This window comes from Stomoxys calcitrans, chromosome 1 (genome assembly GCF_963082655.1).
Source record: "Stomoxys calcitrans chromosome 1, idStoCalc2.1, whole genome shotgun sequence".
Taxonomy (NCBI): Eukaryota; Metazoa; Arthropoda; class Insecta; order Diptera; family Muscidae; genus Stomoxys; species Stomoxys calcitrans.
Genome location: NC_081552.1, coordinates 171,096,891 through 171,115,413, shown reverse-complemented (window position 1 = coordinate 171,115,413; position 18,523 = coordinate 171,096,891). Strand labels below are relative to the sequence as shown.

Genomic DNA, 18,523 nt, shown 5'->3' with positions numbered 1-18,523 from the left:
TAGGTTTATAAGTAGATATAGGAACTTTAAAACCGATACCCCGATATGACTTCTTGCGACCATAGAAGGCGCAATCAATACCCGCATTGATTGTTACAAAATAATGCAAATACAAACAAGGTTGATTTTTAGCAAATCCATGGTGGTAGGTACCCAAGCGGCCGGCTCGTCCGAACTTAGTACACTTTTGCTTGTTTGTCAACTATTTGTCTTAATTTCTCGTGAGTCGTAAGAATATATGGAAGATTGTGCTGCGTAATTAAAATTTTTGTCTCGTGGAGCGCGCGTGTGATATATTATTCATGTACTCCGATTGACATCATTACGGAAGAACAGTTATACTAACTAGGTTGCTAGGTGCTGTTCCCACGTTGTCAGCCTTCGCGCCTTAATCGTCGAGCTTTGTAAAGCCGCAGCATTCCACTCCAAATATTGCTGTCCCAGTGCCGAAAATGAATTCTTGCAATTTAATGGTAAAAGTCTCCCAGACATGGTTGTTGAGATGGGGGACTTTATGAGTTGGAAGAACGAGTTGTGGTCGCAGCGATCCTTCAGACAAAACTGATTAACACCTGCAGCTTGCATAGTTGTCATGTTACAATGGGTTGCGTAAGAATCGTTCCACTTCACGGAATGTATGGGGTTACCAGTAGCGGGTAACGAAACGGCGGAGGGGCTGGCCAGGTTTGGGTCGCGGAAGCACTCTGAGAGTGCGACGCTGATGTTGAAACCTTCTTTGTGTTAGGCTTTTGGGATGGAGGATTCCTACGAAAGACGAATGTGCTGAATCGGCGTGGGCAGTCGTTGTAGGCTGCAGGGTTGCCAAGGCCGAAGTTCTCCGAAACGAGGACGTTGATTGTTCTCGAGTTGGGGAAGCATCACCTTGGATTGTTGGTGGGAGTCCTGGCCGGCCACAGTTGGAGTCAGCGAATTGACATGGCGAAGGACTCGGGAGGATGAGAATTTCTGTAGGGTCATCTCAGTCAGCATCTGCTGTCCCAGTGCCCCGTGCCGAATGAACACCTCTTATCTTCACTGAGCTTTCTACAGTCTTTCGAGCCCCAAGTCATTCTGGAATTCTGCAAGGATCTAGAATGGCTAACGGGCGGCCCTCTAGTCGGTAAGACTTCTTTCGGTCTCTATTCCCGCTTTTTAATTTGTATTCATATTTTTCTAATGGGTTCCTCTTCTGCCCTATATCTTTTCTTTATGGGACAAACACAATGGATCAGAGGTCTTCGAGTGAAGCGATAGGCAAATGCGGTTGCCAGACGCGTGTCCTTTTACCTAACTATGGGGTGGACAACACACTGCTACAACAACTACCAATATAGTTATACAACGTGTATATAAGGCGGATGGCAGTTGTGTCCCAGATTAAGGCCTAACATCTGAAGCGTGCAAACTGGAATCTGTCCTCATCCAGTTCCTGAACACTCTCATAGTCCCCGATGTCTGGAAAATGGGAATAGTGACCCAGGTACTGAAACTGAAAAGAACTAGAGCAAGGGAGAATTTTACAGAACATTTCCCTTCTCACACCAGTAGCCAAGACTCTTGAGACAATACTCCTCTCGAGGCTCGTTAAAGAACTTCTATGGCTAAGCAGCAACATCATGGCGTGCATAGCACGAAAACTGCTTTGCACGCCTTCCCCCCAGTCGGTCCTAAATCGCTTAAGAGTTAAAAGTTAAATCTCCATATAGTAAGAGTTCCACAAGGTGGGGAATCTATCTATTCTCTACTCCGCCTTCCCAGACGGAATCGTACAAACACATTAGCGGCATCTGTGACCACATTTATATTGCCGCTTATTTCGCTGCAACACATTGTTAGATATCCTCAACCAATTTTTGAGTACTCCTCCCATTGACAGCGGAAGTACGTAAGCAGTTGAATGGGAAAATCGATGGCGTAACGATTCCGACCACCAATTATGCCAAAATACTTGGTGTCACATTTGACAGCCTTTGCAACTATAACTGTTAGAAATCTGTGCTACTATCTGCTACGGGCTGTCTAGTCAGTTCTTAACTGGGACCCCTCCATCAGCAGACAAAGATCCGTGCGAAGACACAATTATTAGCTTTTCAAGCAGTATCTACTGTAGTTGTAGCCACATTTGCATGTGGTGGTAGCGATTCTTCTCAAGCTCCTACAGGTTAGCAAGCTCGTCCATTGGACCGATCGTTGCGGGAACGCCACCACGTTTAGTTATTTAAAGGTGGTAATAACTTTGTCATATCCAGCATAATAGGCACTTAGTATTTAAGCAAGAGCCGGTGCCGTCCGGCCTTTCACTGAGACTCCCCGCTCGTTACTGCCGATTGTCCGCGACCGCAATTACAGTTACTCCATGTGAAGCATTCTACTATCCGCAACCTGTGGACGCGCCCTGTAGCTCCCAGCTAAGTGATAACGTATAACACCACACAGATTGGAGCTCAAAGTTCCAGCCTGTGTGATGCTCATAGTTATCCCGTGCCGGAATAATCACCATTTTGTGGATAAGTATTCACCGCCCATCAGTTTAGATCCATATGATCTAGAGCGATAGGTATAGCGCGAAAGCGGTAAATAGCCACCGAGGGAATGAAGTTCTTGAGGAATATACGCCGCCAATAGCACATAAAGAAGTTAATCTCTCCCGGCGAACCACCGTAGTGTTGGCTGATGCAGCCGTCTCAATTCCTGTGGGACTAGAACTTATGCAACGTGCAAGATGCAGAGATCCTAGACTTGGATACTTAATAGAATTCAGCAAGCAAATTAAGTATTGGGACACAAAATACACAACAAAAATTTCGCGAAATTTTTTTCTTCAACTAAAAATTTAAATGAAAACAAAAATGTGTTCGATAAAAAAATTAATCAGATCACTGGGGGCGGCAGCTCATCCAAATTACAGAATTCCTATAACTGGATATTTAACAAAACCTTTGACAATGAATAATCAAACCCAGCCGTTTGAGCGTATCGAAATGACCCGATGGAGTCCTTCTTCGGTAAGGGCTCGATAAAAAATTAATCAGATCTCTGTGAACGGCACCTCACCATAATTGCAGAATTCCTTTATCTGGATATTTAACAAAAACTTAGACAATGAATAATAGATGAAAACACAATACATGCACTGTTGCAAATCATAAGCATGGATCAATCCCATGGCAGCCGGTTGTACGTAGCATATTGACCCGATGGAGTCCTTCATCGGCAGGGGCTGTCGCCTTAGTGTACAACAACAACATAAGCATGGATAATACCAACACCAACGACATTGTTGAGATCGATTGGAAATCGTATAAAAAATACGTGACAAATAGCACGCAGAACGAAAAACATCAGCAGAATAAAAACAAACAAAACTTTGCAGACTATCCGGATTAAATCGGTTACAATTTTATCATAATTATCACCATATTTGTCAATATCTTGAATTACAACAATTTTTTGGTTGTTTGGCACAAAATTAAGCATTGGGCTATCGTCTCACCTGGGTTTATTTAAATTGCCGTTGCTGCCGTTTTTGGCATGATGCATTTTGGGTGTTAAAGACATCTTTAATTTTGACAGCTTGAATTTCAATTCCTTCAATTGATTAACGTGATTAACAAAAGCCTCATTGTGTATGGAACGATCCAAAATCCATAATATAACACTGATGTTATCGTCATCAACAACCGCATAGGGATCCTTCTGGGCAATTGTGCACACTGTATGGTAAGAGAACACACGCACACACACACACACACACACACACATTAAGTGAAAAAATGTTTAATATGTAATAAACATGTCATTGGATACCTACCCAAATCTACAATTTTCAAAAACATTAAAGCAACATTATCATCGCCGGCAGCCACCAATTCTATTGGCTTCATGGGCGTCAATACAATATTGGCCAATTCTTCCACGGCTGCCTGCAGCTTGAGCTGGCCACTCATCAGTTCATGTTCCATTTTGGCCAAATGATTGGAACGCTCCTTGAGTTTTTCAATGCACAAAGCCAACTTATGGGAAGCACCTTTGGTTACACCTAAACTTTGTAAATATTCCTCGCTTATCTGCAACATATCCTCGTACGTCATATTCTTAAAGAGCTCTATGTATTTGTGTAGACGCAATGACTTTAACCATAGTCCAATGCTAGACATGCCGACATTTCGCGTTTGAAATTTAATGTAGTTCGGTTTGAAATCATCCAGACGTGTATCCGATCCACTGTTGGTCAATGAACCACGATGATGTTCTATCGAAAGAGAAAAGCTGCGTGGCTTATTCGCAAATTGCGCCAAATTTTCGGTAGAATTTGAACAATTGTCATTAACAGTTATCACCGACGAGTTAGAGGATGATGCTGATGAGGATATGGTTTGAGTGGTAAGACTGTTGGAACGTCGTGTTTTTAAAGCGGCAAATTTACTATCCAAACTCCAGCGGTTTATATCTAAATGGTCACCGCAATTACTCATTAGTATAGAGGCATATCCCATTTGGGGCTGAAGAAAGTGTTGAACATAAAGTGAAACAAAAATGTTAATTTTTAAAAATGAAAAGGGGTGGCGCTCCAAGGAACATTTAGAAGTTATCGAAATCATATTGCATTGCACTTACCGGCAACTGGCCAAGATTACTACTGCTTCCGTTACTGCAACTATCGCAATTATTCAATGAGTTAACATTGGGATCGAAGTCTAAAATTTCAGTACCATTCTTTGAGAATGAGGTGTCATGATCATCGATGCCATTCAATTGACTACTACAGGTGTTGTTATTATTAATTATATTAATAATCGGATTTGTTTGTGGGCCAAAGAGGCTGGGTGTGGTGGCCACCGACGAGGCGGCATTGGCCGAGGCTGCCGCTGCTGCTAAACCATTGACCAGTGATGCACAATTGTTGGTATCGACCACACCAAGCGAATCGACTATGCTCGTCCCAATGTTGAGTCCTAAACTATTTTGACTAGATGCTAGTTCATTCAGAGTTATACCATTCAAATTATCACAGAGTTGATCGGCTATGGTTCCAACAACAACAACATTATTGCTGCCGACAGTGACACCAACACTAACACCGTTGGCAACATTGCCACCGCCAGGAGGATTGCTGTTGCCAACCGCATTATTAATCGCACTGCTGTTTGGTGTGACCACCAGCGATGACCAGTCCGTTGTTTTACCTTGTTGTTGTTGTTGTAGTTGATGCTGTTGTTGTTGTTGTTGTTGCTGCTGCTGTTGTCTACTCGGAGGCTGAATTGTTTGCCAGTCTGTATTGCGCGATCCCATTATCGATTGCGATGATATTGCTGTCGAATTGCAATTCTGTGTCAAGTTACCAAATGATGAAGCCACCGAAGCATTAGACGCGGTCGAAGATATTGACAAAGCCGATGACGACGATGAAGTAGCCGACGAACCCGATGTGGTCATTGTGGGATTTTCCAACAACAAACCGCCCATCAGACTACTTTGGTTTGGCATAAAATTTGAGTTTTGCACGGTTGGCACGGGTGGTATGCCCACATTAAATGATGCGCAGTTGTTAGATGACTGCAAGTTTTCTTCCAAATGACGTAGCCAGCCATTAAGGGACCTGGAAATCATGAAATGCCCATATAGAAAAAGGAAAACACACATGTATTAAAGTCTACCAACTCACCTTCGATCATCGCTCGATATAGCCGAATGTATTAGCATATATGAAAATATCTGTTGAACCAATTCTGCGGGTACAATTTGTCGTATTGTATCCTTGACGGCCAACGGTATCAATGATAAATATATGATTTTGGCCTCCTCATTTCCTGGCTTCAAGAGAGGTAACATATTCAATACCTCATGCAGTATATCCTCTTTCTTGCCGTACAGTTTCCTCTCATCGCAGTGCGTTAGTTGAAAATCAGATCCATAGCATGAGGGCATGGAATCTTTGTCGGACGATGACGAGGACAGTGTATCGACCAAATCACCCAAATGGAAAGTCTTATAGGCATTCAGCAAATTCTGCAAATATGAGGGGTTATTTGCATTCATGTCAATGACAACGGTGCTTAGATTGGATGTAGAACCCATGTTCTGTGTCAAGGTATTGTCAATGGAATATTGTAGAAACTTTAAACTGGGATAGCGCAAACGTTTTAATAGCGCATACATGACAACTGTGCGCTCACAATCGTTCCATTTCTCAAAGAGATTGGTGACCGTGTTCACTTGTTCGCAAAATAAAGCATTCCCGGTGGTATTGGTGCTACCGCCATTGGTCGTGGATGCGTTTGTAGTTGTCGTCGGAGACGATAGCACTACTGGATTGCTATTGCTGCTAACGCTATTGTGGCTATGATGACTATGGCTATTGATGATGATGTTATTGGGGTTGCTATTATTGTTGTTGCTGTTGTTATTATTGATGCCACCATTTGTCGTATTTTGATTTTCAGTATTTGTTGTTGTGTATTTCATATTGATGCCGTTTCTCTTCTCAATGGATATGCTTTAGCCAAGTGTAATTTGTATTGGTCCTTCGACTGATTAACTAGTCGCTGACACAGTTGTTGGAGTAAAAAAGGACTTTTCTTCTCGAATTGCCTTTAGGTTACAATAAATAATAGCTAAAAGTTAGATTTGTATTGACAATAGCCTATGTTGAGTGCATTGTTTTAGTGGTTATTAGTTCTTGTTGTCATCAGCTGGATGCAAACAGGTCGTGGTTGGTAGAGAGAACTGCAAATATAAATACGAATACGATTTTTAAGCATTTTAGTTACAAAAAATTTAATACAAAGTAAGACAAAATGATTCACACAAAAAAGAACAGGTGTTTTCGCGAGTCAGGTTGTTCAACTGCCAATTTATTGAGCATCCCGAGAGTTGATGGACAGCCGTCCGTTGGGCCCCGACGGAATCTCTACACTGATGTGCTGAAGATTTTGGATCTACCCCAGCATGGGATAGCTGTGAGCACCACACAGGCTGGAAAATTGAGGTCCGATCTGTGTGGTGTTCATTGCTGTCACGAGAAGCTTAGCTGCGAGCTACCGGGTGTATCCACAGTTTGCGTTTGAGACGCCGTATTTGCATTGTACAGTATTTGTGTCTTACACAAATACTGAGTGCAAATGATGCACGATATGACAAGGCAATCGGTTCTTTGGACTGGAAGAAGCTTGCTCACCCACAGAAGCTTGACGAGGATCGACAACTCCACATAAAAATGTGGCTACAATAACAACAATTTGGATCTACCTGGAGTCAAATATCTTACAACGGTCCTCAATCTATATTTGAATACTCGTATAGTACCTGATGTTCTGGAAGATGGGCCGAGTCATCCCGCTACTAAAGCCTGGAACGAACCCGAGCAAGGGGGGGGTCTCACAGACCGATCTCCTACTCTCACCAGTACCCAAGACGCTTGAAATACTACTCCTCCCGAGCCTTATTGAAAAATCCCATTAATTGATCCAATTAATTTTTCATTTGAAACTGCTTCAATTGCATATTCAATTATAAAAATGTTTCAATTTATTTTTTAATTACTCCATTAAAAAATGATTGAAAATATTGAAATTTTCAATTAATTTTTTAATTGATCCAATTATTTTTTTTTAAATTCCAATTAATTTTTATATTAAGTGCACAGATGTTTAACTCCTGGAACATGAACTTGAGGTGCATTGTTTGGGCAATTTAAACAGATCAATAATAACAAAACCAAACCATAATAATAACAAATATCTAACAAAAACAAATCTAACATACCCATAACATCATAAGCCAATAAAACAACAACACCATCTGCGTACTGAGGTTCTTGCTTTTACACGAGGAAGTAAGAGCTTTTGGTCGTTCGTGAAAAGGGTAAAGGGTAGTTCTTCATCTATCCCAACTCTTGTTAAGGATGATCAAACGATCACTGACCTGGTTGATAAGACTAACCTGTTGGCTGATATATTTGCAGGGAACACTTCCCTGCCGGGTATGTATCTGGCGTCATGACCCCAAAATATTTTCCGAACTAGTGGAGTTAAAAAGATTCTTGAGAATCTAGACGTAAATAAATCCCCGGGCCCATCTGGTATATCAACACTTGTCTTACACAGGTGTTCTTCGACGCTCGCTCGTCCATTACGCAACCTTTTCAACCTTGCCTTCCCGGCGCGTTGAAAGGTTGCGAACGTTCAGCCAATACCTAGGAAGGGTGAGGCAACCCTGCAAATTATTGGCCAATTGCGATATGCTCCGCTCTCTCCAAGGTGATGGAGAGCATGGTTAATCACCATCTTGTGAGGTATTTAGAGCCTAATGGCCTTCTTAGCGACCAACAGTATGGGTTCCGCAGAAATCGCTCTACGGGCGACCTCATGGCACTTCTGTCGAAACGTTGGAGTCCCTCAATCCACCAGTTTGGTGAGAGTAAGGTTGTGACTCTTGATATCTCCAAGGCATTTGATAGGGTCTGGCACGGTGCACTACTATCAAAGCTTGTCGCATTTGGTGTCGTTAAAGGCTTTGTTCGATTTATTTTAAGCTTTCTCAAAGATCGCACTATTCGAGTCATTGTAGATGGGTTCACTTCCAATGAGCATAAATGGCTCTGTTCTTTCTTCATCAACGATCTGTTGGGTCAGACATTGAATCTGATCTACTCATTTGCGGATGACAGTAATCTCTGTCATTCGTACTCATTCGACCCTAGGCCGAGTCTTCGAGAGATTGAGGACAAGAAGCGGGTTATGGATGATACACTCTGCCATGATTTGCTGGCCATTTCTGTGTGGGGTCGAATGAATCGCATTCAAGTGTTTAGGCTTCCTTAAACGGTGTAAGAATTACTTCACTCCGTCTGATCTTCTTAACATCCACACCACTTTCATAAGGCCGAAAATGGAGTACACTCATATGTGTGGGCTGGAGCTTCAAAATCATCCCTGGAGCTACTGGACCGTGTACAGAGGAAAGCGATGGCGTGGATTAGGGACAGTGGGGTATCCAACTCTACTACTTTCCTTGATGATCATCGCAATGTGGGTTGTTTGGCGCTGTTCTATCGGTACTTTCATTGTGTGTGTTCGTCTGATATTCGTCTTCTTATTCCTGATGTAAGGATATATGTCAGGGATACTAGACATTCCAGGAACTCACACCCGTTTGTAATTGATTGGTCAGCGGACCGCACAATGCCTTATAGAGAGAATTCTTATTTCGCCCGAACCGTTCGTATGTGGAATCGACTTCCGGTTAATGTTTTTCCCCACCCACTTTGACACCCAAAGAATTAAGACAAATGTCAATAAGCACTACATCCTTTTCCCTCCCTCCAATTCCTAATTTCCTCTCGCCAACACAATGCACTGTATTCATAGGGGACATCCCCTGCGGTTTGGCTGATAGAAAAAAAAAGAACCGTGGCCACCCGTATAATAAAAACTCTCTCGCTCTTAATCCGGCACGTAGAACCAGTTGCCATTGTGTTGCCAATTTGTCGAAATGGGGGACGTGTGGCCCTTTGAAATCTCCTTCACTTTATATTGTCGAGAACAAAAGTGCCTTTAATATAATTTACTTAAGCATCATATTTGAACATTTTTTAAGATTCAATTAAAAAAAAATGATTGACTATGATTGTATAATTGATTGATTATGATTGTTTAGATTCAATTAAAAACGTAATTGAATCAATTAATTGAATGTATGAATTTATTAATTGAAAACGGCAAAAATTTCAATAACGAATATAATTGAAAAAACTCATATTAAATATAAAAATAATTGATCAATTAAATTTTTAATTGAAAACAATTTTATTTTCAATTAAATTTTGAATTGAAAAATTTTTGACGTTTTTTTCTGTGCACATTTGCCGTGGCTTCAATCAGCCCAGGCCATGTGATAGGAGGTTCCTCGTGGCACTGGACCTATCGAAAGCATTCAACACGACCAGCCATGCCAAACTATTTCAGGACATCAACCACACGTCCCTTCAGCCAGGCCTGAAACGTTGGGTCGCGAATTGTCTGCGTGGTCGCCAGTCATTTGGAGTCAAAATTGGATTGTTCCAAATCTAAACCGATTTTTCCAATTTAAAGGGCTTCGTCTCTATGCAAAAAAAAAGTTTAACTAAAACTGTGCCAAATTTTAAGACAAATGGATAAAAATACGCAAATTAACATGGACAGACGGATATAGCTAAATCCAATCAGAAAGTGATTGTGAGTCGATAGGTAAACATGTCAATGGGTCTACCTCTATTCCTTTTGGGCGTTACAAATAAATGCACGAATTTATTATGCCCTGCACCACAGTGGTGGTGTAGGGTATAATATTCTTGATCGTTAAAGACTATTTGTCGATGACCGTATGTCTGTCTTTTTCAATCAGTCTACAATCTTCAAATATGAAGCTATCGAGCAGAGTATTGGTTTAAATTATTGTTTACCCATTGGCCTATTAATTTCAAAGTTGTGCTCTATATGATAGAAATGTATATTGATATAGTCAAATCATTGATATAGTCCTACCGGCACTTAGGTGGGAATACTATACCAGACATGAACCTACTGGCATGGAAAACAATTAAGGCTTTTGTAAGTAGCACGGAATTTAGAGGATTAATATCTGCACCCTCTTTTCAACCTAACCTAACCTATCCAGCCAGCATTAGGCAACATTTGTGAGGAACTATGCTATTTGAAAAATGGTATGCCATCCATGTAAAAACTTTTTCCCAAAGAGGTGTCGCACTACGGCACGCCGTTCGGGCTCAGTTATAAAAAGTAGTCCCCATATCAGTGAGCTTAAACTTCAATCGGACAACACTCTTTGATATGTGAGAGAAGATTGCCCCTGTTCATGGGCAAATTTGCATTTGAATAGACTTACATAGAGCGACCTCCCGATGTTCCGTCGTAAAATAAACATTTTTTATTCGATATTGCTGAAATTTGGAATCATGACTTGGATGGAATCTTCGACCTCCATGCTAAATACGATCCTAATCGGATCATAGTAAAATATATGTGGATAGGCATCCACCACCCAGAAGCCTTAAGGTCGATGATCTAGAGCGAGAGGTGTAGCGCTACAAAAGAGAAACAGGGTAGCAGATGCGATGAATAGCAACCGGGTAAATGTGGTCCTTGGAGAACGACCGTCTCTGATTTCATCTGAAGGAATTGACCTCCATGGGCAAAACAAAGTAGTTCTGGCTCAATTACGATCCGGCAGATGCAGCCGCCTAAAGCAAGGATTGATGCAAACGTGCAGAATGTGTGTTCCGATAATGACCTGGGGCCACACGACACACATTGTCCATTTAACTGTCCAGCAGGGCGCACACAACTCAGGCCCAGATACCTCTGGACGCACACTACCTTAGCGGACGCACAAATCAAATTCTCACTTTAAATGTTTCTTTTTAACATTATTCCCTTTTAAATTCTTTATACTATTGAAATAAACATTTAATTTAACCCTAGACTAGTTCAGTAATAATTTCTAAAAGGAATCTACAATAGTTTACTATAAAAACACATGTGGAGTTTGCAGCACACTTAAAGCACGTTAGCATTGCAAGATAAATTATCTCCATTTAACAAAATCCAAAATCAAATCTAGACCATTTACACTACATTTGAGGTAATTTAAGAGACACACACAAGCGTACATGCAGCCCAATACACAATTCTTGACAATAGTTGCAAAAGTAACAAAATATCCAATATAACTAATCGTTTTGTTTCAAATAGCGGATTCGAGTAATTACAATGACGCATAAGATGGTTATTACCGAATCTTCCACATCCAGCTAGCATGTGTTTTCCAGAGACCCTAGGGCCAGAAAATCTGCTTCTAAAAAAGAAAACTACAATGTTTGTGAATGAAAAGATGGTTATCCCAGCAAACAAAATAACAATCCGATTGGTATTCTTATCAGTAGGGCTGTCTTTCCTTTTTCTGGGCCAAAGTACAGAAAGCCAAAAATTTGTTTTTATTTGTGCTTTAATGTTTTAGCAACATTGAACCAAACTAGATTTAGATAAAGCTCTTATATACAATAGTCTTCCGATTTACACTTGTGCAGATGTAGTGAAAATGAAAATTTGCCTATAAACATTCCACTAAGGGACTTGGGCAAACTTCTAAGGAACTGGCGCAAATTCTTACATGTCACTGAGTGCTGTCCGATTCAAATTTTAAGCTCAATGATAAGGGGCCTCCTTTTTATAGCCGAGTCCGAACGGCGTGCGGCAGTGCGACACTTCTTTGGGTAGAAATTTTAACATGGCATAGTACCTCACAAATGTCGCCAGCATTAGGAGGGGGTAACAACCGCTGAAAATAATTACTGGTGTTCACGCCAGGATTCGAACCCAGGCGTTCAGCGACATAGGCGGACGTGCTAACCTCTACGCTACGGTGGCCTCCGATGTTCGGATTTAGTAACCACAATTTTTATTCGATTGCTATGTTCTAGTTTACACTAAACATAACTTTTGTGATAGCTACCTCTTAACAGACAAAGTTCACGCTCTACTGCGCTTATATTGAGTGGAATCAAGGGTACTTGCGAACAGATCCTACCGATGAAGGTGGTGTGATGCCAAATGACATCGCGATCTAGGAAATCAGTCAAATGCTGTTAAAGCAAACACATTTTCTGCCCAACTTTTAAAATTAGGTTTTCTATTTGTAATAGAAACAGAGAACCCTACGGTCTGCAGACGGACAAACCCGATTATATGAATAATTTCAAGACCGAATAAATTTAGCTCAAAACGTATAAAAATAATTAGTAAAATGTATAAAACAATGTGTGTTTATGGAGGCCCCCTCGCGCAGAGGTTAGCGGTTAGCGTGTTCGCCTTTGACGCTGAACGCCTAGATTGGGGTGTATACTAATATAGCCATTCCGTTTGTAGCAACTCGAAATATTGATCTGAGACCCTATACAGTATATATATTCGTGAACGTCGTCGTGACATTCTATGTCGATCTAGCCATGTCCGTGAGTCCATCCATCCGTCCGTCTGCCGAAATCACGAAATCGTTCGAACGAATAAAGATATTCGCTTGAAATTTTGCTCTAATACTTCATATCGATGTAGGTAGTTGTGGAATGCAAATGGGCCATATCCCCAGTTTTGACTTCTTGAGTCCTTCTAACCTCAGTTTTCATCCTATACGACTTCAGTTATGACTTCCAACATCCGTGTCAATTATGACCAGAACCGGTCTAAAAATTGATTTAAGCCTTAATTTCTCGATTGATTGTTATAAAAAAGTTCAAACACAAACTGTGTTAATATTGATAAACTTTTTACTGAATTTATGGTGGTGGGTACTCAAGATTCGGCCCGGCGGCTCTTAGCACGTTTTTACTTATTTTTTTTATCACCTATATTTTGAAAAAAAAAAAAAAAACCTTCTGTGTGCCCGTCTGTCGAGAGCACGCTAACTTTTGAAAAAGTATAGCTATCCGCTCGAAATTTTGAGAAAAATATTTATCATTGATGTAGATCGGCTTAAATTGTAAATTGTCGCAATCGGTCCATGTTTAGATATAGAAACCGATCTTCAGACTATTCTTCATGAGGCTATAGAGAGGGCAATTCTTATCCGATGTGGCTGAAATTTTGCACGACTCTCGCACGACTTCTTACCAAGTATGATCCGAATAGGTTCATAACTCGATATAGCTCCCATATAAACCGATCTTTCGAATTGACTTCTCGAATTTCTTGAGGGGCAATTCTTATCCGATTTAGAGACCCGGTAGCCGAGTTGGTAGCGTGTTTGGATTACCAGTGCAGGGGTCGTGGATTCGATTACCGCCAGAAGCCTTGGTCTGTCGCTACCGTGGACTTAAAATTGTCTAAGTGAGTCTGTAAAGGACTGCCACTCTTACCTAACCTAACCTAGCTCAAATTTTGCATGATGACTTCTCATATGACCTCCTCTGTGCTAAGAATGATTCGCATCGGTTTATAAACTAATGTAGCTCCCGTATAAACCAAATATATATGAATCCATGGGTATTCCCTGTTATGACCTAGCATTTTCTTTCTTTAGCTTCTGCCTGTTAGGAGAAACCGTGCAAAGAACCAAAGTGATCTTCGGTTGAGGATATATAACATTTGACCCAGCCGAAGATAGCAAGCGTTCACCCTTTTTCTTTTTTAATTTTGCAACAGTGAAACTTTCTCGATCATATCGATAAAAAAAATATTAATCGATATTCAAAACAAAAAATAAAATTTCGATAGTATCGCTAGTGATATCGATATTTTGCCAGCTCAACAGCACTCATTGATATGTGAGAAGTTTACTTCTGCTCTTCCGGAACAGAGCGACAGCACTTAGTAGAAAGGATAGGAAAGGAGGAATAGGCGCCGATTAGCTTCGATCTGTGTGGTGTTCATCGTTATCAGGAGAAGCACAGCTGAAATCTACCGGGTACGTTCAAAAGTTGCAGATAGTGGAATGCTCCATAAGCAGTAGCAGTGAAAGGCCGGACGGTACCGGCTCCAACTTAAATACTGAGTGCCCAAAGACATACAATAGGTAAAGATACGCCTTTTGGACGCCAGATGTCGTTAGCAAAAATAGACCCCATCTTTCAGTTATAAGTAATGGTTAACAGGTGTCGTTGCTCAAAATGGATCCAATCTTTTTTAGCGATTTCATAAGATTTGATATTTTAAGTGTAATTTGTATATGTAAAAGTTGATTTTTTTCATTTGTTCAAAAATTTTGTAATTCGTTATTATTCGCTTTGCTGGGTGGTTAGTTGTTGTTCACATTGCCATTAACTTTTGTTAGCGCACTTTTTCTTTTGTCTTCACTTGATCTAGTTTTGTTCTATAGTTGGATTGTTTGTGTTTTTTTTTTGTTTGTTTAAAATTTCTGCTTTATGTTATTTCATTTCAATTTGTTTTTTTTTTTTCGAATTATTTGTTTGTCTGCTACACGTTTTGTTAATATGTATGGCACAAATTCATATTGAATGTCAAAAACAAAAAAATTCTTTTTTTTTTTTTATATGAAAATTAATTGCAAGACAAAAAAGTCATAGGAACCAGCACCACCCTCATAATAACTCAAAAAATATGCATAAAATTTGTTTCTCTATAGAAAGGATTGGCCAAACTTTTAGTACACCATATCCACTATACACAGTTTCCATGGCCAACAGTAAAAACGAGCTGACGAGATTATCAAATATTTTTAGAGTGCATTTCCCCTCCAACGCTGGCGACTTATGAATGTCATTGTGGTCCAAAGGTTATCCTTAGTTCGAATCAACAAGGCAAGATCATCCGAAATATGTTTTTGTGGTGTTTATTCAATCACAAATGCTAACTACACTACGAAGAGGTATCGCATGCTGTGCCGATGTCACATGAATCGCAAACCCCTTATTGATATAAGAGAAGTTTTGCAGAGGTTCTTCATATAAATGATTTGAAAATTTTTATAATTTGCAAAGCTGGCGACATTTTTGAGTTGTTGTTGCCATATTTCTGTACATCGAGATAGCGATCCTCTTCAAGCTCCAAGGGTTTCGGTCTATGGGACTGATCGCCGTGAGAACGTTAAGGCCATTGATTATTATGAGGGGTCAATAAATCCCCCTTCTCATAGCACGTATCATAGGCTCTCAGTATTTAGGCAAGAGTCGGCTAGCTCTCTTTCATTAAAGGAAAGTCTCGCTCTGTACACGTTAAATCTCCATGGAATATTTTTTTTAACTAATCATATTCAGTTGTGAGTAGTTTTATGACATCCTTTGTACATTTTTTAAACAACAGCCTTATATTTCTGTTTGTTTTTAATTTTTAAAGTCTTTCTTGCTTGTAATTTGTAATACATATACAGAAATATGCTCCTTTTTTAGACTTTCTATTTTCATTAAAAATATTAAAGTTAACGACTACTCTATTAGGAAAACTTCACGGATTTAATGTTTTTTTTCATCATTTTTTCTTCTGTCACCATTTTTAGGTTGCTCATGTTTGCTTTCACATTTTAATAAAGCACAAAATAATTTGTTAAACAAATTATTTATTTATTTATTTTTCTTTTCATGTTGAATGGTGTGTATTTAATTGTATTTCGAATGGCAGGTATGTATTGTGTGCAGCTCCAATTTGTAGTAGACGCAAAAACATTGCCTATAGAGATATACATTGGTACGTGCAACTGTACAAAAGAGTGGATCTTACAAACTTGGCTTGGGTAAACAGTAAAGATTTGCAACGGATTACGCAGTTAGATAAACTCATTGATGGTTTGCATAAAACAGCTGGCTTTCAGAACATCTAAACAAATGTGGTACTTAAAGGCAAAGGATAAAAGCGGTTGAGTTTTATTAGATTTAAGAAGACGCGCCTAAAATGTTGATGTAAAATCTTGTAGCCACCTCCATCTTAAGATTTAATTAACCTGTAGTGCGATTTCCTACCTATATTCTTTACCTAACCAACATCGTTAATTAACGAAAGAATCGGTGGACTTAAGAATTGTGTGAAAAGGATAGAAAGACGTCTAAACGACAAGGCAAATTGACCATTGTACAAATTTTCCCCCATGAATGGCCGCTTTTGTTAAATGAAATTTCTGGGCAAATTTATGTATGTTGCATCCATGGTGGTGGGTATACAAGGTTCGACAGGGCCAAACCTAATGCAATTTTATTTGGTTGTCCTTAAAATTAATTTTTAAAAATGATAAGACTACTGCCAGCGACTATAATTTTTTGGCAGTGCACCTATCTTGTGGATAGGTATCCACCACTCGGAAGCCTTAATGTGGATCTACATAATCTAGAGCGCTTCAGCGTTCAGCGCTTCAAGATAGAATCGGTAGATCAAGCGGGTATAGAAAACATTCTTGCTTACGCGGTAGCAGATGCGGTGAATAGCTACCGGGTAAATATGATCCTTGGAGAACGACCGCCTCAAATTGCACGTAAAGAAATTCACCTTCCCCAAACCAGAGTGGTTCCGGCTCAATTACTATACGACAGATGCAACACCCTCAACCCGTTCACAACAAGGATTGATGCTAACGTGCAGGATGTATGTCCCGATTGTGACCAGGGACCACACGATTGCCGTCACCTATTTAACTGCCCAGCCAGACTCACTCGACTTAAACCCAGATCCCTTCGGACGCACCCTAACTTAGTCGCAGAGTTCTTAGATCTGGATATTTAACATTTTGATTTGATAAAAAATTATTTGATTCAATTATGATTTTAATTGAATCTGAACTTTTTTCAATTATGATCCTGATGGAAATTTTTGTAATTTTCAATTAAAAATTAATAAATTAATTCATTCATTCAATAATTGTTTTAATAATTTTTGTCATTTTCAATTAAAAATTAATTCATTCAATAATTGAAATTTTCAATTAAAAAATTAATTGATTTAATCATTGAAATGTATTGCGCTGCACCCTAAAAGAAATTTTGCTTAATTTGGTTTACCCACCACCGAGATCTGGGAGCTGTCCGGTTCGACTTCAAATATTACAAAATGGGATTGGTTTATACATTTCTATGGTTCTATCTGAGTGGGTTTTAGAGGTCATTAGTGTATATCAGAGATAAGTATAAAGGCTATGTGTTTTTTTTTTTTGAACCCATGTGAAACGTGGTAGAAATGTGGAATTGTAGGTTATGCATAGCTTTACTTTTGTATGTTTTGATATGTTTAAACGTTGTTTGGTTACGGCAGCATTACGCATTTACCATTTCTATATACCTAGTATACCCTCTATAGTTAAATTTCTTAGTTTTAGTTTTAATTTTAATTTTTTACGATTACAGTTTGATATAAATAACAAATTCCGCAAGCAAATTAGGACTGGTCTAATGTACATACATATAAATTGCTAAGGTATTTGGACGTGAACTTGTGTACATAACTTATTTGATATTTGTTGATACTTTCGAGATGTGCAAATTCGTATTTCAGACAAATTTGTTTGCATCAATCATGACTCTGCGACTAGCTGCTGTGGCTGGCGATTAGCATAGCCTCTAGTAGCATATTGTTGAAAGAGAATTCACTCATAGTGAGAAAGAAAATACTGTCTTTATTGAAAATAAACTCATAGATAAATTATATATAGATAAAGAATTTGAACTTCGCACATAGACTGGTTGGTGGCGCTTGTGAATATAGATAAATGAGAGTTTTCTAAGAACATGCCGCAAGCAGAATTCTGCTCTCAGTGGGATGCAGTTTGCGTCATTTGCATTTTCTAAATATGCATTATTTCCTTTCCGGTGCAGGAAACTCTGGCGTAATGCACGTACATAGGGTTTCGGCAGTTTAGCTTGCTTTGACACCTATAAGCTTGTCATCTTCTATCAACTATCGTTGAGTATATTATTTGTTTGTTATTGATACCTTAAATAGTAAGATATGTTCGATGACATTAAACACACACAATGATTCTTAAAACAAACAACAAATTATGCACACATATATGAACATATCCTTAACATTTT

The 18,523-nt window shown here is 39.5% G+C and overlaps 1 protein-coding gene across 11 annotated transcripts in view; it reads right to left on the bottom strand.

The window, feature by feature from the left end:
- LOC106093102 (protein Smaug) overlaps positions 1–18,523 on the bottom strand; it is a 57,302-nt gene that overhangs the window by 23,031 nt on the left and 15,748 nt on the right. For all 11 annotated transcript variants that reach the window (XM_013260091.2, XM_013260092.2, XM_013260087.2 and 8 more), the window contains 4 exons: positions 5,666–6,726; positions 4,618–5,599; positions 3,812–4,502; positions 3,494–3,713 (listed from right to left, as the gene is read on the bottom strand). In XM_013260091.2, coding sequence (XP_013115545.2) covers positions 3,494–3,713; positions 3,812–4,502; positions 4,618–5,599; positions 5,666–6,465 — 2,693 coding nt within the window. In that variant the 5' untranslated portion in view covers positions 6,466–6,726. The remainder of the gene's footprint in view (positions 1–3,493; positions 3,714–3,811; positions 4,503–4,617; positions 5,600–5,665; positions 6,727–18,523) is intronic.